A 26,881-nucleotide genomic window follows, 5' to 3' on the forward strand; every position below is an offset into this window, starting at 1 on the left:
AAAACAAAAAAAGGGCTGGGATTACGGGTATGAGCTACAGTGCCCGGCCACAGGACTAACTTTGAATCAAACTCTGCCATAAATCCCATGTCAGACTTTCTCCAGTTTGGGCTAAACAACTTCCCTAGAATTTATGGATCTTATTTTTTGCAGCTGATTGCACATTGAGTAAGTATATGGACTGGCAATTGGTTACATTCTTAACTCAGCTTGTTCTTCTTTAGAAACTTAAATTTATTGTGCTCCCACTGTGTACTAGACCCACATAAAGGTTCTCACACTAACACTGCAAACCTAGGAGTGTCTGCATTTTGGAAATAAGGAAACTGAGGTTTAGTGGTCCAATTCTTATCTAAGGCCCCAGCCAGCAGGTAGTGTAGCTGAGTGGGATCCCATCTGAGACCCATCTGACTCCAAAAGCCACGACCTTTCTGCCATGACTCGGTTGGATTCTTTGGTCCGTTTCCACCTCAGTCTTCAACGTGTACAGCCTACTCCCCTGCCGGTCGGTTTAGGGACGAAAAGTCCCCAAGGACTTAGGTTTCCTCACGTTCAAGTGACAATCTGGGGTTACTCCCCGCACCTGGGGAACCCAGAAGTTCCAGATGGCCGAGGAAGGGCGGAAGAAAAGGCCTGCGCTGGCTACTCCCATCTGCTAAAGGCCAGGCGGATCCCCCAACGACAGCTCCACGCCGAGTGGCCGCGGGCGAGCAGGGGGAGAAGGGCCCTGGTGCGGAAGGAGCCCCGGGGCGCCACAGCCCGGCAGCTCCGCCAGCGGGCGGGTGGCGCATGCGCGGCGTGGGCCGCGGAGTTGTGAATGGTGCGTCTTGTTTGCCGGAGTTGGAGGCGGGAGGGCGCGCGAGGAGGAGGGGTGGGGCCGGCGGGGGCGGGGTGGGCGGTGAGAGGAAGTGGCGGCGGCAGCGGCGGCCGGGGGCGGCGAGCGCTGGGGCTGCGCGGGCGGCAGGCAACGGCTGAGGGGGCGGCGGCGGCGAGGGTTGGGCTCGAGCGGGCGGCGGCGCCTCAGACTGCCCGGAACGGGAGCCCACACGGGCGGGCGCCTGAAACAAAGGGAAGCGGGCGTCCGGGAGCCGCGGGTGGGCGGTCAGTCGGTCAGCGCGGAGCCAGCCAGCGGGTGCCCGCGCAAGCCCCGAGCGCGGCCGGCCGGCGCGGCCTCAGGGCGGGAAGATGCCGCGCGTCGTGCCCGACCAGAGAAGCAAGTTCGAGAACGAGGAGTTTTTTAGGAAGCAGAGCCGCGAGTGTGAGGTGAGGCGGGCGGGCGGCTAGGAGGCCGCAGCGCGCCCCGAGTGGGCCCGGGCGGAGAAAAGTTTGGGCGGCGCGGTCCCGGGAGTCCCGGTCGGTGCGCCCGCGGAGAGGCAATCTCGCCGGGGCGGCCATCGCCCACAGCCTCTGCTTGCCCTTATCGGAGCCGCGCTGGGAGGGCGGGCGCGCGGGCGGCGCCGCGGATTTGGCTCCTAATTTCGGGCCGTCTTGCCTTGCAGATTAAGTACACGGGCTTCAGGGACCGGCCCCACGAAGAACCCCAGGCGCGCTTCCAGAACGCCTGCCGCGACGGCCGCTCGGAAATCGTTAAGTCGGCTGGCCCGGGGCACGCGTGGGTCACTTGTTGCGCGGGGCCACGGTGGCCCAGGCCGGTTCCGGACGGCGGCGCGGCTGCTGCGGCTCCCGGAACTGAGTGGGCGCCATCTCACTTCCTACTCGGGATTCAAAATGCGAAACCAGATGCCGCAGGCCGGTGCTCGCAGGGAGACGCTTTTCCTGGGGCTCGCCGCGGTGGCGCGTGTCGGCCAACGGAGCACCGCGAGTGGAGCTCGAACCCGAGCCAGACTAAACAAGCGAAGGGCATTGTTTAGGCGGCGACACCGAAGAAGGGTTCAGGGTATTTGTAGCAAGCAAACCCCCATTTGGAAAAAGAAGTGGAGCTTCATTCAAGGTCGGTGATAGTTTGTTTCTTAGAAGGTAGATCTGTCGGTAATTCTCTGTGTCAAGCGGTCTCACTACCAGATCACCGAGTGGAAATCTTTCCTCCAGTTATTTATTCTAATAGAGAGAGGAGTGGGGAAAAAGGCCCTAAAAATGTCATTTTCTTAGAATGTTAAGCTTCAGGAGAATCAGAAAGGAACCATTATCCCCATGTCCTGAGTAGGGCTGCCGTTCCTAAAAACTGCACAGATGGGCAAAACCCACGGTTGATCTCGAAGTCCTTGTTTTAGGAGGCAGATTTAGTGCGTCTTCACCAGACCTTGGGTTGAAAAAAAAAATCCAAGGGTCCTAGTTCCTCTCATCTTTTTGGTTTGCCTTGTTGGAGGTGCTGATGAAGAGGGAGTGGTAGGAAGAAGCCAAGGAAAGAGGTTGATTATTACTATTTTTTTGAGGTAGAGTCTTGCTCTGTTGCCCAGGCTGGAGTATAGTGGCTCAATCTCGGCTCACTGTAACCTTCGCCTCCTGGGTTCAAGCGATTTTTCTGCCTCAGCCTCCTTAGTAGCTAGGATTACAGGTGCCTGCCACCACGCCCGGCTAATTTTTGCATTTTTAGTAGAGACGGGGTTTCACGTTGTTGGCCAAGCTGGCCTCCTGACCTCAAGTGATCTGCCCTCCTCGACCTCCCAGAGTGCTTGGATTACAGGCGTGAGCCACTGCGTCTGGCCTGATTATTTTTTAAAAAGTTGAAGCACTGTCTAATGGAATGCTGTTACTCTCTGCTCGGTGACTTGGACTCACTGCATTGTTAGAGGCTTGAAGCTAGGTGCGATTTGAATTTGGGTTAACAGTAAGAAGACGTTGGAAATTTACTTCTCCCACCCCCTTTATAAAACCAGTTTATTTTTATTCAGATATAATTCATATGCCATAAAATTCTCCCTTTACATCACTGAACTCAAATTTATTTTTAAAGAATATTTTGATATTTTAAGTGAAGGCTTTTTAGAGTTGTAATAGTGAGAAGATATTGGTTAAATTTATCAGGAGCTCCTGAATATTTGGTCATTAGTGCATGTTATGAAAGAGAGTCTCAAGCTTTTAGCCCACTTGCAAATTTCTTGAGTAATTGTAGTATTTATATGATTGAAGTGCATAAGACATACTTTTAGGTTTTGGCAGTGAGTGGTATAAGAAAAGAATTCATTAGCTGGTGCGATGATCGTGTCATCCTTTGCCTGGGTTACCTTTTGCAAAGGGAAGGTGGTACACCTGACGATAGAATTTCCTGGAGGTGAAGGATGCAAGTATAAAAGATAAGTTACAAAGTACTTGTACTCTCACTGTTTGCTTTTTTGTTTTGAGATGGAGTCTCGCTCTGTTACCCAGGCTGGAAGCACAGCAGCATGATCTTGGCTCGCTGCAACCTTCGCCTCCCGGGTTAAAGCGATTCTCCTGCCTCAGCCTCCTGAGTAGCTGGGATTACAGGCACATACCACCACGCCCGGCTAATTTTTTTGTATTTTTAGTAGAGACAGGGTTTCACCATGTTGGCCAGGCTGGTTTTGAACTCCTGACCTTAAGTAATCCTCCCACCTCGGCCTTCCAAAATGCTGGGATTACAGGTGTGAGCCACCGCGTCTGGTCTTGTTTCGTTTTTTTTTTTTTTTTTTTTTAAGAGAGAGGTCTTGCTGTGTGGCCTAGGCTGGGGTGCAGTGGCTGTTCACAGGCACAATCATGAGGCACTACAGCCTCAAACTTCTGGGCTCAAGCGATCCTCCTGCCTCAGCCTCCCAATAGCTGGGACTACAAGCTCAGTGTCACCATACGCAGCCCCATGTGTTGTATTATCATCACTAACTTTGAAAGCTGAATTTTTTTGGAAATTTGGTGAATCATAGCTAGTAGGGTGTTTTCTGTCATCTCAGACTTTGCTGAATGGAATTATGAATTCAACCCATAGGATATCTGAAATGCTGTAATATTATAGTAGTATTATAGGTGGTTAGTGTTTGTCATGAATTTATTTCCAGGATGAATTAGACATTCTAGACCTTCCCCGCTTCCAAATAATCTGATCCTCACCTGAGCCCGGGAGGTCGAGGCTGCAGTTAGCTATGATCGTACCACTGCACTCCAGCCTGGGTGACAGAGTGAGACCCTGTCTCCAAAAATAAAACAAGTATCTGATCCGACACATTTTACAAGTTTTAAATTTCTGAGAAGTATTAAAGGTTAAAGAAGGTAGATTGAATGCTGTGTAAGGTTTGCACTTAAGACGGCTCATGTCTTATTTTGTTAAATAATGTAACTATTGGTATTTGGAGAGGAATTTCACATTTCCTAGTTTTCTCTCTTTCTAGTTTCCCTCCTTTAATTCAGTGTTAACCCACATTTAATTACAGGATCCTTAGCTCCTAGAGGGTAGAGACCTCATTAATTTTGTATAAACCCCTCTGGATACAGTTATTTTTCACAATACCTTTTATATCAGAGGTACTTGATTATTTGAATTTAGAGGCTGCTTAATTTAATGCCTGAAATTTGTCTTATGACTTATGAACAGGCTGGGTTTCTTCCTATTTGGCTGTGGAAAAAGGCATTATTTTGCCTGTTTTGACAGCAGCCATAAATGGCAAGGATATCCATAGTTCTCAAAACTATTCCCAACCTTTCTCCTGCCCCAGTTGTCCTCTTCTTATTTGGAACATCTCCTTGATGTATCAGTGAGGTTAATGAAGAATTCATTTTGCTGTTGCCCAGGCTGGAGTGCAGTGGCATGATCTTAGCTCAGTGCAACCTCCGCCCCCCAGGTTCAAGTGATTGTCTTGACCCAGCCTCCTGAGTAGCTGGGATTACAGGCGTATCCCACCACGCCCAGCTAATTTTTGTATTTTTAGTAGAGACGGAGTTTCACCACGTTTGCCAGGCTGGTCTCAAACTCCTGACCTCAGGTGATCCACCGATCTCGGCCTCCCAAAGTGCTGGGATTACAGGCGTGAGCCACCACTCCCAGCCTCATTTTGCATTTAGATGTGAAATAATTTAAAGGCTGTGTTGATCATCTCTCTTTAACTATAAAACTCAATCAGCCTCCTTATTTTATGCCAATTGAGTTTTTAACTGTAAAACCCAATCAGCATTAAATAAAAGCGAACACAGGTTGAAGAATCTGTAGTAGAATCTGATTTATTCTTTTTTGAGACTGGATCTTACTCTGTCAGTCTGGCTGGAGTGCAGTGGTGCCATCTCGGTTCACTGCAACCTCCACTTCCTGCTTCAGCCTCCTGACTTGCTGGGATTACAGGTGCCTGCCACCACGCCTGGCTGGTTTTTGTATTTTTAGTAGAGATGGGTTTCACCATGTTGGCCAGGCTGGTCTCCAACTCCTGGCCTCAAGTGATGTGCCCGCCTGAGTGAGACACTGCACCCGACCTTGATTTATTCTTATCAATTCTTTTTTTTTTTTTTTTGAGACGGAGTCTTGCTCTGTCGCCCAGGCTGGAGTGCAGTGGCACGATCTCGGCTCACTGCAAGCTCCGCCTCCTGAGTTCACGCCATTCTCCCGCCTCAGCCTCCCGAGTAACTGGGACTACAGTCACCTGCCACCACGCCCGGCTAATTTTGTTTTTGTATTTTTAGTAGAGACAGAGTTTCACCGTTTTTTTTTTTTTTTTTTTTTTTGAGACGGCATCTTCCACTGTTGGCTAGGCTAGAGTGCAATGGCATGATCTTGGCTCTCGGCTCACTGCAACCTCTGCCTCCTGGGTTCACATAATTCTCCTGCCTCAGCCTCCCATGTAGCTAGGATTACAGGCGCACGCCACCACACCCGGCTAATTTTTTGTATTTTTAGTAGAGATGGGGTTTCACTATATTGGCCAGACTGGTGTTAAACTTCTGACCTCGTGATCTGCCCGTGTTGGCCTCCCAAAGTGCTGGGATTACAGGCTTGAGCCACTGCACCCGGCCTATTCTTACCAGTTCTTCTGTAGTTAAGAATGTTGGAGACGTCTTCAACACTAATAATCAAATAAAGAAAAAATATTTATAAGAAGTATGGTTACTCTGTGGTGAGAAGAGTAAAAACTAATACATATTTCTAATTCTGAAGATTGAATGGTAAAAAGTATGTTGGATTGGCACAAGTTGTGCTATTTTATACTTTGTGAAACCTATAAAGCATAAGACAACCTGGAAATCTTAAATATACGCATCATACTAGTGTAGCATTTTAATGTTTTCATTTTGTTTATTTTTATCTTTATTTTCCTATGACGATGTTGACACCACATTAATATTTTGGAACAGACTTTTTCCAACTCTTACCTATATGTAGGTATTTCATTAAAAGAATTCCATGGTCACATAAGTTTGGAAAATGTTATTCTAGAATGATCTGTGTTTACCACTTCTGTCTCAGAGAGGGATCTTTATGAGATAATGGACATATAGTGATGAAGCAGGAAATCTCTTCTGAGGTTGGCATCAAGACAGGAGATGAGGTAATACGATCTGCAGAGTGTCTTAGCACAGAACTGATTTGGGGTACACTGGAGGTGGAAGGATTTGCTACTAGGTGAATACTGAAGAAACAAGCCACAGGGATTTTGACACGGGGCAGTCGTTCATGGGCTGTGTCTTTTCTGCCACCACTCTGCTCTGAGAATTTCATTATCTGAAGCTGAAAAAGTTGGCTTTCTTGTTGAGCTTAAAGTTATTTATCATATTATTCAGCAGACACTTTCATAGCATTTACTTGGTACTGTTTTAAGTACTTTACAAATAATTAGTGAGGAAACTGAGTTATGCTTCAGGTCATACAGCCTGGGCAGTTTCCCTCCCAGAAACTTTTTTTTTTTTAACTAGTGTTGGGGGGTTTTTTGTTAAGATTTATGCTCGTAGTACATGGGAAGTTTTTTTTGTTTTTTGTTTTTGTGATGGAGTCTCGCCTTGTTGTCCAGGCTGGAGCACAGTGGTGCAATCTCAGCTGACTGCATGCAACCTCTGCCTCCCAGGTTCAGGTGATTCTCCTGCCTCATCCTCCCAAGTAGCTGGGATTACAGGCGTCTGCCACCATGCCCAGCTAATTTTTTGTATTTTTAGTAGAGACAGGGTTTCACCATGTTGGCCAGGCTGGTCTTGTACTCCTGACCTCAGATGGTCCACCTGCCTCACCTCCCAAAGGGCTGGGATTACGAGTGTGAACCACTGCTCCTTGCCTGAAAGATTTTTTAAAATGATGTTGTAATATTGATGTTAGCTCAGTTTCTATGGATATAAAACATTTACCACATGAAAATGGTACCCCAGTTGATTAGGGAAATGCCATCAAAGAGGTTTAGAGATTTAGCATTTAGGTTGACAAGTGTACCAACAGTGCCAGTAATAGAAATAGGAAGTATAATTTTTACCTCTAAAGAATCTAAGCTGTTAACCGTCAGGGGAACTATTGGATAGCTAACTTGGTTGATGGCTTTAAACAAATTGCCCCAAATGTGAACCTCTTGATTTGAGATGAAGACTCTATGCATGGAAACCAGTTATGCTTCAGAACTTAATTAGTAGAATAAACCAAATAAAAAACTTTTTCTGGTTTCAGCAAACAAGAGTTTACATTTAGATGATGAAAAATGTATTTTTTCAAAAATGCTTTTACTTCTTTTTTTCTTAATTTCCTTTGGGAAAGGGGTAATGTCTTTGTTTTTTGCATGAGGGAAATATAGAGGTAACTTGCTCAAGGCCTACATAAAATGACACTTTATTGAAGTGGTTTTAGGTTGTTGCATCTGTTGAGCTCTAACATCCAAATCTTTTATAAATATTAGATGAATACTTTTCTCTTTGTTGTAGTCAGACCAAGTTATCCTAAAGTCAAATGTGAGAAAAGACATATTTTTAAAAATCATCTAGGGTTTTAGAGAGTACTGTCACATCCCATGCCGATGTATGGTTTATCAGAGGAGAGACAATTCCAAGTGCATTTTTTATGTACTGCCTGCTATGCAGTGTTTCAGCAAGGGAAATCAAGGAAAATTAAATTGTCTCATTTATACAATTTTAAATTGTGGTGTTCTTTAAAATTCAAAATCTTTAGATTTTCAGTGATTTTTACATTTAAAAATAGAAATTTTTACATTTAAAAATATAAGTTTTTAAATGCAAAGATGGATGGTGGCTTCTGGTTAGACATTAGCAGTGTGAGATCCTAACGTCAGCAAAAAATGACCTGAAAGAAAGTATTGATTCCATGTCTGATTTTATATTTAAGCAGCCAATGGCAAATGTCCTCAAAATGGAATCAGATGTTTGTAACTTAATACTTAAGAAAAATGATGAGTGCATTTTTTTTTCACTTTTAAGTATTCTCTGTGCTGCCTTGCTTAAGACATAAACTGATGTAAAAATAAATGACTGCTTGCATAATTTATGTAATGTCCTGCTCCTGATCCTGTTTGTATTGATTTTTCTAAAAGGCTTTTGTGGCCACAGGAACCAATCTGTCTCTCCAGTTTTTTCCGGCCAGCTGGCAGGGAGAACAGTGACAAACACCTAGCCGAGAGTATGTCGACTTAGAAAGAGAAGCAGGCAAGGTAAGAAACATTTCTTTGCAATTTAAAATACTGTGGGTTGTTTTGTTAGAGATTATCTGGTAATTTACATTTTAATAAAGATCACAGATCTGATTATACCAGCATATGCTCAGATTTGTTTTCATTCCATGTTATAAGGATGTAATATAATTTTTTTTTTTTGATGGCGTTTCGCTCTTGTTGCCCAAGCTGGAGTGCAGTGGCGTGATGTTGGTTCACTGCAATCTCCGCCTTCCAGTTTCAAGCGATTCTCCTGCCTCAGCCTCCTGAGTAGCTGGGATTACAGGTACCCGCCACCACATCTGGCTAATTTTTGTATTTTTAGTAGAGATGGGGTTTCACCATGTTGGCCAGGCTGGTCTTGTACTCCTGACCTTGTGATCCGCCCACCTCTTCCTCCCAAAGCGTTGGGATTACAGGCATGAGCCACTGTGCCCAGCCAATATAATTTTTTAAAACCACTGTTAAACTTTTGTATCACTCCATTCCTAATTTCATGTACATAATATTTGTCATAGAACATTCTAACCCTTAAGGAAAGTAACAGAACAATTTCTTTAAAAGTTTGAGGAGATATATTTTGTTTACAAAAATATATGTAAGTATAGTGCTATAAAAATAAAACTAAGAGGAAAACGGAAAAAAAAAAGATTGCAGCAATTCACTCACATCTTCAGGCTCCACTTGTAATTCTAGTTTTCTTGCTATCTTCACCACAACTGTGGTTACTTCCTCTGCTAAGGTCTTGAACCCCGCAAAGTCATTTATGAGGGTTGGAATCAACTTCTTCCAAACTCCTATTAATGCTATTTTTACCTCCTTTGGTGAATCATGAATGTTCTTAGTGGCATCTATCATAGTGAATCCTTTCCAGAAGGTTTTGAATTGTCTTTGCCCAGATCCATCAAAGGAATCATGACCTATGGCAGTAACAGCCTTATGAAATATATTTCTCAAGTAATAAGACTTGAAAGTCAAAATGATGCCTCAATCCATGGACTACAGAATAGATGTTGTGTTGGCAGGCATGAGACCAGCATGCGTTTCCCTGTGCATCTCCATTAGAGCTCTTTAGTCACCAGGTACATTGTCAAAAAGCTGAAGTATTTGAAATGAATCTTTTTTTCTGAGCTGTAGGTCTCAACAGTGGGATTAAAATACTCAGTAACCCATGCGGTAAACAGCTCTGATATCATCCAAGTGTTGTTGTTCCATTTATAGAGCACGGGTAGTGTAGATTTAGCATAATTCTTAAGAGGTGCCCTAGGATTTATGGAATAGCAAATGAGCATTGTCTTGTAACAAGAAAGTCAGTCTGTCCTTTAAATATTTTTCTTTTTCTTGATATAAGGTCTCACTCCATTACCCAGGCTGGATTGCAGTGGCATGATCTTGGCCCACTCCATACTTGACCTCCTTGGCCCCACAATCCTCCTGCCTCAGCCTCCTGAGTAGCTGGGACTAGTAGCATGCACCACCATACATGGCTTATTTTTATTTATTTATTTATTTTTTGTTAGAGACAGGATTTCACCATGTTGCCCAGGCTGGTCTGAAGCTCCTAAGCTTAAGCCATTCCCCCACTTCAGCCTCACAGAGTGCTGGGATTACAGGCGTGATCCACCCTGTCTGGCCTCTAAATTCCTGTTATGGAGACTCATTTTCATGGTTAAAATGTCCTGAATTGACTGTGGCCTGTTGGGAGGTGGGATGGAGGAAACTACTTATGGAAAATGAAGAAATGGAAGCACACCAGAAGCAAGAAAGTGTCATCGATTTTTACATCAAGGACTCCATGATAAAGAGAAAGAACAGGTGGCCTGTTATCAAGGCTGACCATTGGACTGTGGACTGCACCTGCATCTACCAGGTTCTTCTGGATAGGCCCAGTTTTAAATTTTTGACCTGACATTCACGAACACAGTGCTACTGGGCAGACCTTTGTCCGGGTTTAAGCTTCAGAACGTAATGTCTTCATGCAGTGGGAGGCCTGATTATGGTTATGATTCTGCCCTGGGGCATCTGCCCCTACTGACCTGGAGGTAAACTTGGCATCTACTACTTACCTGTACACTTGAACAGCCAAGGATGGACTGAGCACAGAGGCTCACATCTGTAACTCCAGCACTTTGGGAGGCCAAGGCAGGAGGATCGCCTAAGGCCAGGAGTTCAAGTCCAGCCTGGGCAATATAGTGAGACCTTGTCTCTGTAAAAACAAACAAACAAAACGGAGGATGTGTGGGTGACATGGAGCAGTTCAACATGGGAAACCATTAATCTGAGAGCTGGAAGACCCTTAGACCAACCCCCCATTAACAGATGAGACTCTGCCCTGAGATTATAGCCTAAGGTAATGCATTGAGCTTTTCTAGAGATTCGAAAATAATCAATCCTAAAACCCCCAAGCATATTGCTACTGTTTGCTATTGAATAATGTTTTCTAGTCTGGGTGTGGTGGCTCCTGCCTGTAATCCCAACGCTTTGGAAGGTTGAGGCAAGTGGATCACCTGAGGTCAGGAGTTCGAGACCAGCCTGGCCAACATGGTGAATCCCCGTCTCTACAAAAATACAAAAAATGAGCAGGCCATCGTGGTGCACGCCGGTAATCCCAGCTGCTTCGGAGGCTGAGGCAGGAGAATCCTTCGAACCTGGGAGGCAGAGGTTGCAGTGAGCCGAGATCACACCATTGCACTCCAGCCTGGGCTACAAGAGTCAAATTCCATCTCAAAAATAATGATGATAATAATGTTTTCTACAAGCAAGGAGTTACTTTGTACTGTGAACTGGTGTGAAGGTATCCACCATGTGTAAGCTTTTGGATTGATGACAGTTATTTCTAATTTTAAAAATAGCAACCCAACAGAAAATTGGGAAAACGCATTAATAGGGATTTCACAAAAGAGAAAGCCTGCAAAACATAAAAATCTTCTCAACCTCATTCGTAATCAGGGAAATGCACAAGATACTACACATCTATTCTCTCCACAAGTATTAAGAAGTTTGACAATACGAAATGTATTAGTCCGTATTCACACTGCTGATAAAGACATACCCGAGACAAGGAAGAAAAAGAGGCTTAATTGCATTAAGGGCTCCACATGGCTGAGGAGGCCTCAGAGTTATGGCCGTGGATGAACAGCACTTCTTACATGGCAGTGGCAAGAGAATACGAGAAGGAGGCAAAAGAAGCAAAAGACGAAACAACTGATAAACCCATCAGATCTTGTGAGACTTATTCACTATCACAAGAATAGCATGGGAAAGACCAGCCATAAAGATTCAACTACCTCCCCCTTGTTCCCTCCCCGAACACATGGGAATCCTAAGCAATACAATTCAAGTTGAGATGTGGGTAGGGACATAGTCAAACCATATTATTCTGCTCCTGGCCCCTCCAAATCTCATGTCCTCACACTTCAAAACTGATCATGCCTTCCCAACAGTCCCCCAAAGTCTTAACTCATTTCAGTATTAACCCAAATGTCCACTGTCCAAAGTCTCATCTGAGACAAGGCAAGTCTCTTCTGCCTATGACCCTGTAAAATCCAAATCAAGCTAGTTACCTCCTAGATACAATGGGGGTACAGGTAATTAAGTAAATACAGCTGTTCCAAATGGGAGAAATTTGCCAAAACAAAGGGGTTACAGGCCCCATGCAAGTCCAAAATCCAGCAAGGTAGTCAAATTTTAAAGCTCCAAAATGATCTCCTTTGACTCCATGTTTCACATCAAGGTCATGCTGATGCAAGAGGTGGGCTCCCACAGCCTTGGGTAGTTCTGCCCCTGTGGCTTCGCAGGGTATAGCCCACCTCCTGGCTGTTTTCATGGGCTGATGTTGAGTGTCCGCAGCTTTTCCAGGCTCATGGTGCAAGCTGTCAGTGAATCTACCATTCTGGGGTCTGGAGGAGAGTGGCCCTCTCCTCACAGCTCCACTAGGAAGTGCCCCAGTAGGGACTCTGTATAGGGGCTCTGACCCCACATTTCTCTTCTGCACAGCCCTAGCAGAGGTTCTCCATCAGAGCACCACCCCTGCAGCAAACTTCTGCTTGGACATCCAGGTGTTTTCAAACACCCTCTGAAATCTAGGTGGAGGTTTCCAAACCTCAATTCTTGACTTCTATGCATGTGCACGCTGAACACAACATGGAAGCTGCCAAGGCTTGGTGCTTGCACTCTCAGAGCCATGGCCTGAGTTCTATGTTGTCCCCTTTCAGCCATGGCTGGAGGAGCTGAAACGCAGAGAAACAAGGCCCTAGACTACACACAGCACAGTGAAACTGGCCCAGCACAGAAATCCATTTTGTCCTCCTAGGACCCTGGCTTGTGATGGGAGGGGCTGCTGTGATGACCTATGACATGTCATGTAGACATATTCCCCATTGTTTCTGGGATTAACATTCAGCTTCTTGTTACTTACACAAATTTCTGCAGACAGCTTGAATTTATCCTCAGAAAATGGGATTTTCTTCCCTATCACATTGTCAGGCTGCAAATTTTCCAAAACTGTATGCTCTGCTTCCTTTATAAAACCGAAGGCCTTTAGCATCACCCAAGTCACCTCTTGAATGCTTTACTGCTTAGAAATTTCTTCCAGCAGATACCCTAAATTATCACTCTCAAGTTCAAAGTTCTACAAATCTCTAGGACAGGGGCAAAATGCTGCCATTCTCTTTGCTAAAACATGAGGATTACCTTTGCTCCAATTCAGAACAAGTTCCTCATCTCCATCTGAGACCACCTCGGCCTGGACCTTATTGTTCAAAACACTATCAGCATTTTTGTCAAAGTCATTCAGCAAGTCTCTAGGAGGTTCCAAATTTTCCCACATTTTCCAGTGTTCTTCTGAGCCCTCCAAACTGTTCCAACCTCTGCCTGTTACCAAGTTTCAAAGTCGCTTGCACATTTTTGGGTGTCTTTTCAGGAGCACCCCTCTCCACTGGTATCAGTTTACTGTATTAGTCTGTTTTCACACTGCTGATAAAGACATACTCAAGTCTGAGAAGAAAAAGAGGTGTAAAGAAAAAGAACTGTAATTGGATTTACAGTCCCCCATGGTGGGGGAGGCCTCAGAGTCATGGCAGGAGGTAAAAGGCACTTCTTACATGGCAGCAGCAAGAGAAAATGAGGACGAAGCCAAAGCAGAAACTCCTGATAAACCCATCAGATCTCAAGAGACTTATTCACTATCATGAGAACAGCACAGGAAAGACTGGCCTCCGTGATTCAATTACCTCACCCTGGGTCCCTCCCACAACATGTGGGAATTGTAGGAGATAGAATTCAAGCTGGATTTGGGTGTGGACACAGCCAAACCATATCACCACATGTGGAGAGACTGTGGATCAACAAGATCATCTCAAACTAATACAGGAGGTGAGAGTTTAAATTAGAACAACCACTTTGGAAAGCAATTTGGATTATCTTATAAATTTGAGCATTCTCATATGTTATGGCAAAGCAATTCCTCTACCATAGGCCCTGGAGAAACTCTTGCCCATATGTACCAGAAGTAGTTTTAAAAAAATGCTCATGTAATGCCATTCATAATAACAAAAATCTGGAAATAAGCCAAATGTTCATTAATAGGAGAATGGGTAAATTAATAGGAGAATGGGTAAATAAATTATACCCTTAAAAACTAAATAACATGTCATTTAGGGTAATCATATGTATGCAATAAAATAATGTGTTTTTTTTAAAGGAAGAGAATCCTAAACATAAATTCAGGTTAGTAGTTACCCTCGGGCTGAAGGGTGAAAATCAGGAAAAAGGACAGAGGAGGAGCAGATGTTAGGGTCAGAACCCTAGTTCTTTGGTTGTGTTGTAAGTTCACAAGTGATTACCATATTGTTCAAATAGATTTACACAGAGGCCCAGGCACAGACAAGGGTGAAATAGGAGCCAAGGTGTGTGCTATGAGCCAAGGATTATGATTAATCCAATTTTGTGCACTTTTAGCCATTTGAAAAACAGAAAAGTGAAACAACAAAATAATTTTTAAGAAATTGAATATAGGGAGCTATGATCTGAATGTGTCCTGCTAAAATTAATCACCAATGTCATAGGATTAGGAAGTAGGGCTTTTAGGTAGTGATTCAGTCATGAAGGGAGAGTCTTCACAAATGGGTGTAGGATCCTTACACAAGGACTGGAGGGAGTGGGCTTCCCCTGTTTTGCCCTTCCGCCTTCTGCCATGTGAGGACACATTGCATCTCCTCCTGAAGACACAGTGCACAAGGTACCATCTTGAATGCAGAGACCAGGCCCTCACCAGACACCAATCCTTCTGGCACCTTGATATTGGACTTCTAGCCTATGGAACTGTGAGAAATACATTTCTGTTCTTCAGAAATTACCCAGCCTAGTGTATTTTCTTATATAGTAGCACAAACTCATTAAGGCACAATGCCTCTTATCATTTTCTTCTACACTTTTCTTTGTTGCCTCTTGAGCACTGGGTCATTTTATATTTGATACTTCATAATATCTCTTACTTTTGGTTTTTCACATTTCTGTTCCAAGTGTATTCTTAGATACATATTTTCCACTGTTAGCCTCAGGGGTTGTCTGGGAGTGTGTGTTTCTGTGCCACGGCTGTAGGACTGTGTGTGTGTGTGTGTCTCCCATTCTCTCTTCTCTCTCTGTCTCTCACCCTCTGTGTGTTTCTTTCCCTCTCTCTGTCAGTCTGTGTGTGTGTGTTTGTGTGTGTATGCCCGTGTGCATGTGTGTCTTTGGACGAATGTGCTCTGTTCGCCAAAATGGGATTTTTTGCATGTCGGCCAGTCTTTGGTGAGCCTCTTTCTGCGTCTCTGCCTGAGTCCTGTGGCTGGTTGTCCATCGTTTTCAGGGCGGTTCCACTTTGGGTTTGTGTAGTCCTCGATCACGTGAGGAGATGCGTCGGTCCCGGAGCAATCGAAGTCTCATCCCCATCCTGAGCGGCCTCTTTTCTAGGATCAAGAGGACCATACTCCAGCCCAGGACAAAACCCCACAGCAGCTCATTGTCCAGCAGGAGAGGAGCAGACCCACCTCCAAGAAGGTGGTTGTACCCCTGCACGGCTCTTCTCTGAGCAATGAAGCCACACCACGATACAGTTCTGAAGAGGAAGCCAGGAATGGGAGATGGCAACAATTCCTGTCCCTGGAATGCTGGCCTCTCTGGACAAGTCACGCGTTTCGCACCCCTCCCCTTATGCCCGTGGCGGTGGCAAGGTTCTGTAACTTACCTGGGCTCTGGCCTGTGCTCTGTCCTCCCTCTTGCTCTGTCTCCCCTGTTTCTGAGGGGCCTAGTTGCCTCTTGGTCTGGCTGAATAAATTCTACAAAGATCGCTTCCCAGTCCATCAGGGGGACACTTTCTGGAGATCCGCGACATGACTCTTTCTCTCTCCAAACCTGTTTCTGCTGGATTGGGCAGGTCTGATAAGCCTGGAACACTTGGCTTCCATGCGTGTCTCAGAGAAGTTTCTTTGGTCTCCTTGTTTCACCTCATCAGTGGGTGGATTGCGTAGAATGAGCGCTAGGTGATCATGACTGGCCTTGTCTTCTAGGACAGGTGGTGTCCCATTTCCTTTGCACGTCCTGTCTCACAAATGAGGGATATCCTCTCCTCTGCTCATAGGTGGACTGATTCCCTGAATCTTTTGGCTGTAATGAATGTCAGGAAACCAAAGTAACTGGGCTGGGCCTGGGGATGGGGTTGGGGCTGGGTGCAGGGAAGGTTGTGTCAGGGCTACCTGGGCAGTGGAGGCTTTGGGGTGGGGTGAATGTTGCAGAAACCTCTGTGCTCCTCTGGCAGGCATTTCAAAATGTGGCTTGGACTGAGGCACAGGCCCCGTCCAGGTTCCCAGGTCTTCTTTGGGTTTCCTTGGCACTCAGGGAAAGGCCACTTGTTCCCCCTTTCCACTGGGCACATGCCTGGACACCATTGTTGGTTTTGCCATCACCCCATATGCCTCCAGTGACACACATTCACCTCATCTTCTGTGGGATACGCCAGTGCCACGCGAGATTGCATTGTCTCCACCTCGGCTTCACACCGTCCCTGTTTGCACCTGTCCTGGAAAGTGGTGTCCGCTTGCAGGAGCCCCAGGGCTTTTAGAAGCGGGGCACACCCTGCTCTTTCAAGGGAGGAGGGAGGCAGAGGGCTCACGGATCAGTGAACTTTCAGCTGACACCACGCCTTGAGGGCCATGGGATCATTCTGTGCTGCAGCGAGGACCTGCCTGCCTCACCAGATGTGCTGAGCCCATCCTTTCTAACCCGGAGGAGTCCAAACTAGGATCTGAAGAGGAGTCCTGAGAACCCAGCAGGCGCCCTGAAGATTCCCCTCCATCGGTGGAAGTCGGCTCAAGGAGGTCCTGAAGACTGGACTTCTGAGGGTTTGGCCCGGGGACAGGATACTCAAGGACTCCTCTCCCACCCCACCCCAAACTGGACCTCAGCCCCCACGCCACAGCCCCCACTTTCTCCCCAGAGCTGAGGGATAGACCGAGAATTGCGACTAGAAATTCGATCGATTGGTATGAGGGATCACGTGGCCAGGGGCTGGCCAATGACCAGGCCGCCCGGGATGAGCTAATAATGGAAGCAATTTGTAACTTTCAGTAGCTCTCTAGGCCTGGGTACCAGAGGGAGGGAGGCGGGCAGAGGAGGGGAGATGGGCACCCCCAGTCTTTCCATCCTCCTCATTCGTCTAGGGGCACCCGAGTCCCCTATTCCTTATTTCTCCTATCACTCAGGCACTGGCAGGGTCCTTTGCCACTCCTGTTGGCCGCTGCGGCTCCAAAGCGAGGTAAGCTGGTCCTCTACCCCTCAAACTCTTCACCCCGTTTACTAGCACCTGCAAACCACAGCCTCCCTTCCTGTCCCATTAGTGAATTTAAATCGGATTTTGTTTTTCTTCTTAGTTGAAAGAAAAAAAATCTTGTTGTATTCTTTTGTGTAACCTATCTCGGATTTGGAGAAAATTTTAATTCAAATTCATACACTCATATTGGGGGGGGGGGGTGAGTGGTACTTTCCTCCTTTTCAATAAATTTCTATACTTGCTACTTTATGGAGAGTTTTCTTTGGGGGTGAGTTACACCTTATGTTTTCACATGTGTTACTTCTTTAATGATAAGTTCAACTCCTTTCTCCATTCCATCCTCCAATTTTGCTATTTATAAATATCACCTAATGGATTTAGAGTTTATTCATTTTTCTCCTCCCTCACTAGTTTTTCAGCTGTTACAGAATCACCACAATTTATTTTTCTCTGTATGTGGATGAGGTTTTGTGTTGATTCCTCTTTTTGTTTTGTAAATGAATTTATTGTTTGGGAAACACTTGGGGGGTGGTGTGTAAAAAGGTCTTTTGATTAATTCCAACCTCTCCTCTTCTGAAGAACAATTTGCTTGAAATGTTTTGTGTATTTTCCTCATTTTTATTATGTTTAAATTTGAGATATTTTACCTTCTTTAAAACCTGACCTCTTTTTAAAATTTAACCTTTTGCATGTTAAACCATTTTTAAGGTTTTTATTTTATAAACTGCAATGTTTAGTAGATTTACTTGCCTTTCCCTGACCTCCTTCACGCTCCTGCCTCCTCGATCTCAAAACTCCCATCCCCAGCTTCCACAATTCTCAGCTTCCAACGGACTCATCCTCCCCTCTCCTCCCAGCCAAGGAGGGATGCCTGGGAAGTAGACAGTGTCCTTCTTGGGTCAGAGCCTATGCTCTGGTTCTAGTTCAGGACACCTCCAGTCTGACCTCCAAGCCGGCAAAACGAGTGAGAGCAGAATTTCTGTTCAACTTTTTCATTTGGGACTAAGTTCTTTCCACTTGGCTGTATTCTGGAGAACTCTGATACATGAAATTGAATTTTAAGTTCTCATTTTTTCCCTAAATTCTCAGAAAAGTGAAGGCAGATTGTTTTTCTTCCTTAAATGTAAGCTGTTAGCTTAAGGGTCAGCCCTTTGGGTCTTTTACCTCCTGGGGGAGACTTCTCAGAGAGACACACAGTGTTGATTCTTCCCTTTAGTTTTGGGTAAGGTAGAAGGGGCAGGGATTGGGGAAGCCCATATTGATCTCTCGCTCTAGCTCTGAACAAAGAAGGGTAGAGAGCTGGCCCGGGGACTTGTCCCTTTGATCAGTAAGGTTTGGCTTAGGAGAGGGTTTGAAGTAAATCCCAGCTCTGAGGAAATTCTTCTTTTTAGCATTACTGTGAAAATAAACTCTTAAAATGGTGTGACATGGCTTCAAACTATTCAGATTCCTTGAAGTAACAAAAATAAACTTACAAAAGTAATTTGTGTTTCCCAAAGATCCGCCTCCAGTGACTATTTCTCTCAGGGAAACAGAACCCAACTGGGCAGAAGTAAAACTGCCGCCCCTCCCCTTTCAGTTCCCCAGTCACATTGACATTCTGGGCACATTTGGCCCAGCCCCTGTCCCTGCGTCTCCCAAGTATGAATCTAAATTACTATTAATAAGGGGCTGCTCCAAGTTAACTGGCATTCAAAGAATTCATTTCAATTTGTTAATATTAAATGAATGCTCTGCACTTTAGCTCCCTTCTTCACCCTGGATTCCCAGATGAGTGATGGGAAGAGGGGGCAGGGAAGTAGAATGAGGATTTTATTTCCGGCTCTCCAGCTTAGCCACTGTGGTGCCTCCCCTGGGGGTGTGCGATCAGGCACAGTGGGGCCTGCTTGGGGAAAGTCTGATGGTCTTTTTTTGGTGAAATTCATCTGTTTCAGCAGGAGTTGTGGGGGAGGGTGGGTGGGGAGCAGAGGGAGAGAGACAGAATGGTTTGGGGGACCTTGTGGGGAGCAGAGGGACTAGGGAGAAAGTGGGAAGGGAAAGGGACAGAGGTCAACAGGAGTTTTGGAGAACAAGGGTTGTTGTAGGCTGTGGGGGGTAAAGCCGATTTGTGAAGAACTGGTGATAGGAACTAAACAACCCACCTAGAAGGGGAGGGGCTTTGAGCAGGGATGGGGAGGTGGGATTTGAGGCAAAACAACTAGGAGTTCTGAAACTATTAATATCTAGCTGTGTGACTCAGGGCAAGTTGCTTAACTTTTCTCTCTGCCTTAGTTTCTTGACCTGTAAAACAGGGATACTAATAATAGAAGTTATCTCAGGGGGTTATTTGGAATTAGAAGAAATACATGCCATGTGTTTTCCACAGTGCTTGGCACATAGAAACTGCCAGTAAATGTTAGCTCTTTTTATGGCAGAGTGGTTAACAGGATGGATTCTGGAGCTAGACGGCCTGGTTTTGAATCTCGGTCATGCCTTATGTGAGTTGTATGACCTAGGCAAGTTACTTAACCCCTTGTGCTTTAGTTTCCTTGTCTGTAAAACGGGGTTAATAGTACCTAGCTCAAAGACTGGTGTCAGGATTAAACGAGTTATATGTACGAAGAGCCTGGAACAATGCCTATCCCATAGGAAACACTATGTAAGCATTAGTTGTCATTGATATTGTTGCTCTTCTGATCTAGGAAGGTTGAAAATAGAGGCACAGGTGAGCTACTACTTACAGGCTAAGATTGGAATCAGATCAACTCTTTCACTCCTATCCCTGAAGCTAGTCCTGCAACTGGGGCTGCATATGAGGGCTTGGGGAGAGATCCTATGACCCTGGAAGCTGGGATATCCAAGTCCTTCCTCTGCTCTAGATCTTGGGTTGGTGGTCCCTCCAAGACCCATAGACTCGAAGTCACTTCTTTTTGCCTGTGCAGGGTTGGAGTGGGGCTGGTAATGGGAGAATTACTTTCTTGGTCTAATAACTCCCTTTAGTAGAGAGTTAGTCCTGGAAGTGTGAGTTGGGGGAGGTTGGGTAGAGCAGAGGAGATTAAATATCGTTTATGTACCAGCCCACACACTTGACCTCACCAGAGGGTTGGGAAGACAGCGATTCAAAGAGGGGAAGTGATCTGACAAAGTCCTAAAGCTAGAACTTAGCAGAGTTGGCATCTGAACTCTGATCTGCTTGATGACAAACTTAAAGCCCTTCCATTGCTGCATGCTTTTTGAAGGGAGAGATGGGACACGTGTAAACTTGGGCCAGGACCATGGGGTAGATGGAAGATGGGCGAAGATAGAGTATTGGAGTGAGAAGGGGCCAAGCAGGAATTTTTCAATCATGGAAGATTTCCTGAGAAAAGAGATTCCAGATCAGGGTTCAGAAGGTAGGGGAATGAGGATAGGAAGTAAAGAAGAGGGAGGGAGCCATGCATTGACAAGGAAGGAGAAGAAAAAAGAATTTATGCAAAGGCTGGGTCAGAGTAATGGACATGAATTGAATTTGCCTTGGGTTTGCCTTACCATTTATTGAAGGCATACTATGTACTAGGTACATACATGATCACATTTGATGTTCACAACAGCCCTGACAAGTGGGTTTCTTATCCTTATTTCCAAAAGAGTTCATTGAAGTTCTGAGAGCTTAATCCCCACTTTAGGTTACACAGTAGTAGCTGGATTTCCTGGCATCAGAACCCTCACCTAGGCTGTCTCTGAGCATGGCTTCTGTGTCCCAGTCTCAATTTCCATGACTGTTTCAGGTCCTCCTGTTCCCCCGCATTTGTAGTCACTCTTGGTGACTGGGAACAAAGGGCTAGAGCGTGAGCTGAAACTGAGACAGGAAGTGGCAGGCAGGCAGTGGGGACAGAAACTTCTCACATCCACCCATGTGAAGAAGATGGACAGAAGGGTGGTCTTTCTGGAGGGAGGCTTCCAAGCCACTTTCCCAAGACAGCTGATCTTGGGATGAATGGCAGGGACCTGATTGGGTAGGGGATGGGTGGTCACATTGTTTTCTGGGCTGTAGACTTTATTTCCCTTCCTTTAGGAAGAGAAGAGGAAGAGGACAGCTCAGGTGTGGGTTTGAGCCCTGGATTAAGACTGCCCATTGTCCACTAAAATCTCTTCTTTCCTTGCTGCATGAGGGTGGAGGGACACCCAGCTGGACACTCCATTTCCCAGCTGCTCTTGTTGCCAGGTGTAGACACAGGGGAATGTGAGGTGAGCATGTCCTCAAAGCCTGACGGCATTGAGTAAATTCTCCTTTGTTTTCTCTCTTTCATGAGCTGGGCAGATGTGCCTGAGACAGCTTTGACAAGGCAACTGAAAAGATATCCCTAAGAGAAGACAAAGCAAAGGTATGAAAGGAACACACATCCCTGACTGACTAGGAGGAAGAGAGCTGCCTGCTGTCTGGAACCGCTTCCTCCCAGACTAAGTGAGAAATAAACTTCTGTTTTCTATATGCTACTGTGTTTTGGGGCCTTTGTGTTATAGCAGTTTTGCCGTCATCCTTTCTAATTCACCTTCTCACACCAGATATTTCAAATTAAAAAGATTATATCAGGCTAGGTGCGATGGCTCGCGCCTGTAATCCCAGCACTGTGTGGGGCTGAGGCAGGCAGATCACTTGAGGCCAGGAGTTTGAAACCAGTCTGGCCAACATGGTAAAATCCCATCTCTACTAAAAAATACAAAAATTAGCTGGACACAGTGGCACACTCCTGTAATCCCAGCTACTTGGGAGGCTGAGACAGGAGAATTGCTTGAACCCCGGAGGTGGAGGTTGCAGTGAACTGAGATCATGCCACGGTGCACCGGTCTGGGCTACAAAATGAGATTCTGTCTCAAAAAACTGATTACATCAGATCACGGAATAACTATAATGATATTTATTGGGCCAGATAGTATGCGAAGGACTCTACGCACATTATTTAGTGTAATCTATGTGACAATCCTCTGAGATATGTGTTACTATTATTCCAGTTTGCACACGAGGAAACAGGTTCAAGGAAGGTAAGTTATGTGCTGAGGGACACACAGGAGGGGGTGGAACTGGATTTCAAGCCCACTGGGTGTGCAGAACTGAGCCTCTTCACCATGGGGGCAAATCCCTCCTGAGGACAGGGCTGGAAAAGCCATGGAGATCATCTTGTGCTTGGACAAGCCTCTCGCCATTCACCACAGGGCCCTGAGACTCCCATTCCTACCTTCCAGAAGCTCAGCAGGCTCGTGTTCATGTTGGGTCACTACATACAGTTTTATTTGAAGGAACGACCCCAGAGTTTAACTCATTTGAAAACCCCTGATAAATTCAGTCCCCTCTCTCTTTTTACAAGTGAGGCCCGGAGAGAAGACATGACTTGCTTAAGGTCACACACTTACTTTCTCTATCAATCTTTGTAAATCTAGGACGAGTTCTTTTCCCACTGTATCAGGCTGCCTCAACAAACAGGGAAGTACAAAAATAGCCAAATCCAGGAAGGAGGGCAGTGGTCTGTGTCTCCTCCAATAATTTCATGGGACAGCCAAGCCTATTTCCTTGATTTCCCTTGTGCCCCTCCTGTCGGATATCTGCTTTGGGACCCACCTCTTTTGGGCTTGCAGAGAGAACGGGCTGCACCAGTTCTGTACCCTCCGCATCACCCAGATGGTCAAACATGCAAAGGGAAAGGAGAGCTGGGGCCAGAGCCAAGGCAGGCAAAGAGAATCCTCGACCCCCTCCAGTCTTTCCACATTTATATTTTTGGAATTTCAGGCTCCCTCCTCCCCCTGGACCTTTCCTAGTAGCCCACCAGGGAGAAGAAGAGGGAAAACTGCCATAAATTTCTCCTATTTATACAAGATGACAGAGTTTATTGTGCCAGAAAAAACACAGAAAGGGAGCTGTCAGGGGAGAAGGGACCCAGCCCTATACCTTCTGGTGTCAATTTATCTTTCCAAATCATGGCTTGGGTGCTACCCTAACATTGCCTGTATGAAATGCAGGCTTTGACTTGGGGCAGCCAGGCCAGACAGCCCCTGAGCTTTGTTTCTGATCACAGTTTTCCTGCTTCATCTCAACTTCCCCCTACCCCTTACGCTGTCTTTTTAAAAAACAACTTTCTTGAGGTATAATTCATGTGTCATACAATTCACCATTTGAAATGTACAATTCAGTGGTTTTAGTATATTCACAGGTATGTCAAACCATCACCATAGTTAATTTTACAATATTTTCATCACCTCAAAAATAAATCTTGTAACCTTTAGCTATCACCTCCCTATCCCCCCATATTCCTTCTTGCCCTTAACATCCCTAATGTACTTTCAGTCTCTGTAGATTTCCCTATTCCAGACTTTCATATGAATGGCATCATATAATAAGAGACCTATTGTGACTAGCTTCTTTCATTGAGCATAGTGTTTTCAAGGTTCATCTGTGATGTAGCATTTATCAGTACTTCATTCCTTTTCAAGGCTGACTAATATTCCATTGTATGGATATGTCACACTTTGTTTATCCGTTCATCCATTGGTGAACATTGGGGTTGTTTCCACCTTTTAGATATTATGATTCTCTCTTTCTTCTTATTCTCTAGACATCTTGGATAGTATCCAGTGAGGCCTGTGGGCAAGAATGGGTGTTTCTTATATTTGGGAACACCTAATATCCATGAAAGAAGGGTCTTGGCACATGTCTGCTTTCATATTAAGTACATGTACTAGCTGGAATTTTCCTCCCTCTGTTGTTACTGAGGTGGGGCTGCTCCCTCCTTTATTAATTCTCCCTTTTTATCACGATTGCTATGTTGGAAACTTGCGGACTCTTCAGACTAGGGGATTCAGATCCTTCTCTTGGGGCTTCAGAGACATGGAGTGGATGAATGAATGTCTTCCCATCAGGGAAGAGTTCCCTGAGTCTGGTCTCAAGTGATTCTCCAGTGCCTCACAGCAGAAGGAAGGTCTGTGAAGACTCCAGAGTTGAGAGAAAGTTATGTTCCTGGAGGTATGACTGAGCCCAGAATCCAGGCCTCCAGTGTCCATCTCCTTGCCTGGCCCATTTCAGTCTTCAGACATGCTTTGAGGTCAATCCAGTCACTCGCCCAGCAACAGACACTGCCTCTGCCCTCATGGACCTTGCAGTTCTAGTGGTGAGAGTAAGATGAATACAAGTGAACAAAATGATGGCAAGTTGTTCAAGCTTGTTCAAACTTCTAAACACTGTTCAATGAACGAATGAACCAACAAGAACTTACTATGTGCTCTGGAAAGAAAATGAGAAAAAAGTCAGAGTTGTAAATCACTTCCTGCTACCACTATCTTTCCTAGTCTGGAAGTCAGCATTACTTCTCCATCCCTTGGAGGAGATAGTGGGCAGATATTACAAAATGTTAGCTAATAAGAGCTACCATTTATTGGACCAGACATACACCAAGGGGTTTCTGTAGTTCATTAATTTTCACCCTTTGAATTAGGCATCAATATTTCCATTTTGAAGATGAGAAAAACCGAAACTCAGGGTTTAAGTAGCTATCTGAAATCACACCCATACCAGTAAGTGGCAGAACATTTGCTCTGGACACTGGGATAAGTATGTGTGTATGGGTATTTTTTGTTTTTTTTTGTTTGTTTTGTTTTCTGTTTTTTTGTTGTTTGTTTGTTTTTGGGATGGAGTTTTGCTCTTGTTGCCGAGGCTGGAGTGCAATGGCATGATTTCAGCTCAATGCAACCTCCACCTCCTGAGTCCAAGTGATTCTCCTGCCTCAGCCTCCTGAGTAGCTGGGATTACAGGTGCCCGCCACTACGCCTGGCTAATTTTTGTATTTTCAGTAGAGACGGGGTTTTGCCATGTTGGCCAGGCTGGTCCCAAACTCTTGACCTTGTGATCCACCCGCCCCGAACTCCCAAAGTGCTGGGATTACAGGCGTGAGCCACTGCACCCGGCCATGTATGTGTTTTTATTCCTAGCACTTCATAACAAATGCCAACATCTCTTCCTGCGGCCCTACCACAGAGGGAGCTGATCAGTTTCCCCTCCTGCCCAAAGGCAAAGCAGCCACAGTGGAAGTGCCAGAGTCCTCCCTCACAGCCTTCTGTCTAGCGGTTATTCCCGCTTCAAGGCTAAGGAAGGAAAGGACCCGTTTTGCTTTCAAAGGCTTTTTCCTTCCAGCCCTTGCTGTGCGGCCCGTTGTGTGTGGGAGGGACCATGACAGGCCTGGATATTGTCAACAAAAGACTTGAACAAGCCAAAGAACTGATGATGTTGACAAGAAGGGGACCTTAACAAGGCAGATAATCAAAAGTTGATGACTGACAGCCCCTTTCGCATCCCTTCACCCTCTGCTAAATCAGGTCTCTTACATGATCTTGATGACAAATAATAAAAATTATAAACACATTACAGTTTCCACATGCATTTGTTCACTTCTCACAGCAAATATGAGAGGTATCTAAGGCTGAGCAGCTTACTACAGAAAAAAGTTTATGGGACTAGAACCTTAATTTTATGTAACAAAATTTATATAGAGCTTACCATGTACTCTCCTAAATAGTTCAAAACTTTCATTTTTAGAGAGATGGGTGTCTTGCAGCCAGGCGCATTGGCTCACACCTGTAATCCCAGCACTTTGGGAGGCCGAGGTGGACAGATCACCTGAGGTCAGGAGTTCGAGACCAGCCTGATCAACATGGTGAAACCCCATCTCTACTAAAAATGCAAAACAAAAATTAGCTGGGTGTGGTGGTTCATCCCTGGAATCCGGAGACTGAGGCAAGAGAATCACTTGAACCCAGGAGGTGGAGGTTGCAGTGAGCCGAGATCATGCCATTGCACTCCAGCCTGGGCAACAAGAGTGAAACTCCATCTCAAAAAAAAAAAGAGGGGGAGCAGTCTTGCTATGTTACCCAGGCTGGTCTTGAACTCCTGGGTTCAAGCAATCCTTCCACCTCAGCCTTCTGAGTAGCTAGGACTATGGGCCCATGCCACCAGGCCTGGCTGTATCTCATAACTATTAACTCACCTACTTTTTCACCACCATGTGAAGTAGGCATTACTGTTATTCACATTTTTTAAGATGTGGAAACTGAGGCATGGTAATCAAGTATCTTGCCCAAGGTTGTACAGCCAGCAGGTGGTAGAACAGGGATCTTGAGCCCAGCCCCAGCATCTGTGTCTAACCACTTTGCCAGGTGTGCTTCGCATGGGGACTAGAAACTCTAGTTTGTTAGTCTGGTGCCCCTGCTTCCGCCTGCCTCCCTCAGTCTTTATGGCCCATTGGAAAAAGCAAGCCAGAACTGTGGCTCCCAGGGTGATGATCTTTCAGCTGCCTCCTTGGCACTGTCATTCCCTCCTCCCATCTCCCGCCAAGGGCTACAGCCAAGAATACCACAGACGGTTTGCCATGGATCAAGATTTCTCTCAAGAAAGAGCTCACAGAAAGGCTGCTGTGAGAAAGGAAGTCACTTGCTACTCCCCTTATTCGTCCATCAGGAGGAGCTAGATGAGGTCACTGCACATTTGAGTGGGTGCCATCAAAGCACAGCCTCTGGCCAGCGTGGGGACAAACGTGGGCTGTGT

At 45.6% G+C, this 26,881-nt stretch overlaps 1 protein-coding gene across 3 annotated transcripts; it reads left to right on the forward strand.

Annotated features, from left to right (window-relative positions):
- The first annotated feature begins 940 nt into the window (after nt 1-940).
- LOC115931076 (core-binding factor subunit beta-like) lies at nt 941-21,790 on the forward strand. 3 transcript variants are annotated; one of them, XM_055359803.2, is made up of 4 exons: nt 941-1,263; nt 1,500-1,586; nt 8,415-8,531; nt 21,609-21,790. In XM_055359803.2, exons 1-3 carry the CDS (start codon nt 1,186-1,188, stop codon nt 8,481-8,483), a joined length of 234 nt encoding a protein of 77 aa, XP_055215778.1. In that variant the 5' UTR covers nt 941-1,185; the 3' UTR covers nt 8,484-8,531; nt 21,609-21,790. The 3 variants fall into 3 exon arrangements, with proteins under 3 accessions (XP_055215778.1, XP_055215779.1, XP_063553199.1); XM_055359804.2 differs by having other exon boundaries at nt 21,617-21,790; XM_063697129.1 differs by lacking the exon at nt 21,609-21,790 and adding an exon at nt 15,379-19,268.
- Nucleotides 21,791-26,881: the final 5,091 nt, after the last annotated feature.

This window comes from Gorilla gorilla, chromosome 14, assembly GCF_029281585.2.
Source record: "Gorilla gorilla gorilla isolate KB3781 chromosome 14, NHGRI_mGorGor1-v2.1_pri, whole genome shotgun sequence".
Taxonomy (NCBI): domain Eukaryota; kingdom Metazoa; phylum Chordata; class Mammalia; order Primates; family Hominidae; genus Gorilla; species Gorilla gorilla.

What these genes read in the sequence shown, in the direction of transcription:
- LOC115931076 (XM_055359803.2), top strand. Translation starts at nt 1,186, where the DNA reads ATGCCGCGCGTCGTGCCCGACCAGAGAAGCAAGTTCGAGAACGAGGAG. An exon ending in AGCAGAGCCGCGAGTGTGAG is followed by an intron (nt 1,264 to 1,499) that starts GTGAGGCGGGCG and finishes CTTGCCTTGCAG; the next exon opens with ATTAAGTACACGGGCTTCAG. An exon ending in GCGACGGCCGCTCGGAAATC is followed by an intron (nt 1,587 to 8,414) that starts GTTAAGTCGGCT and finishes TTTTTCTAAAAG; the next exon opens with GCTTTTGTGGCCACAGGAAC.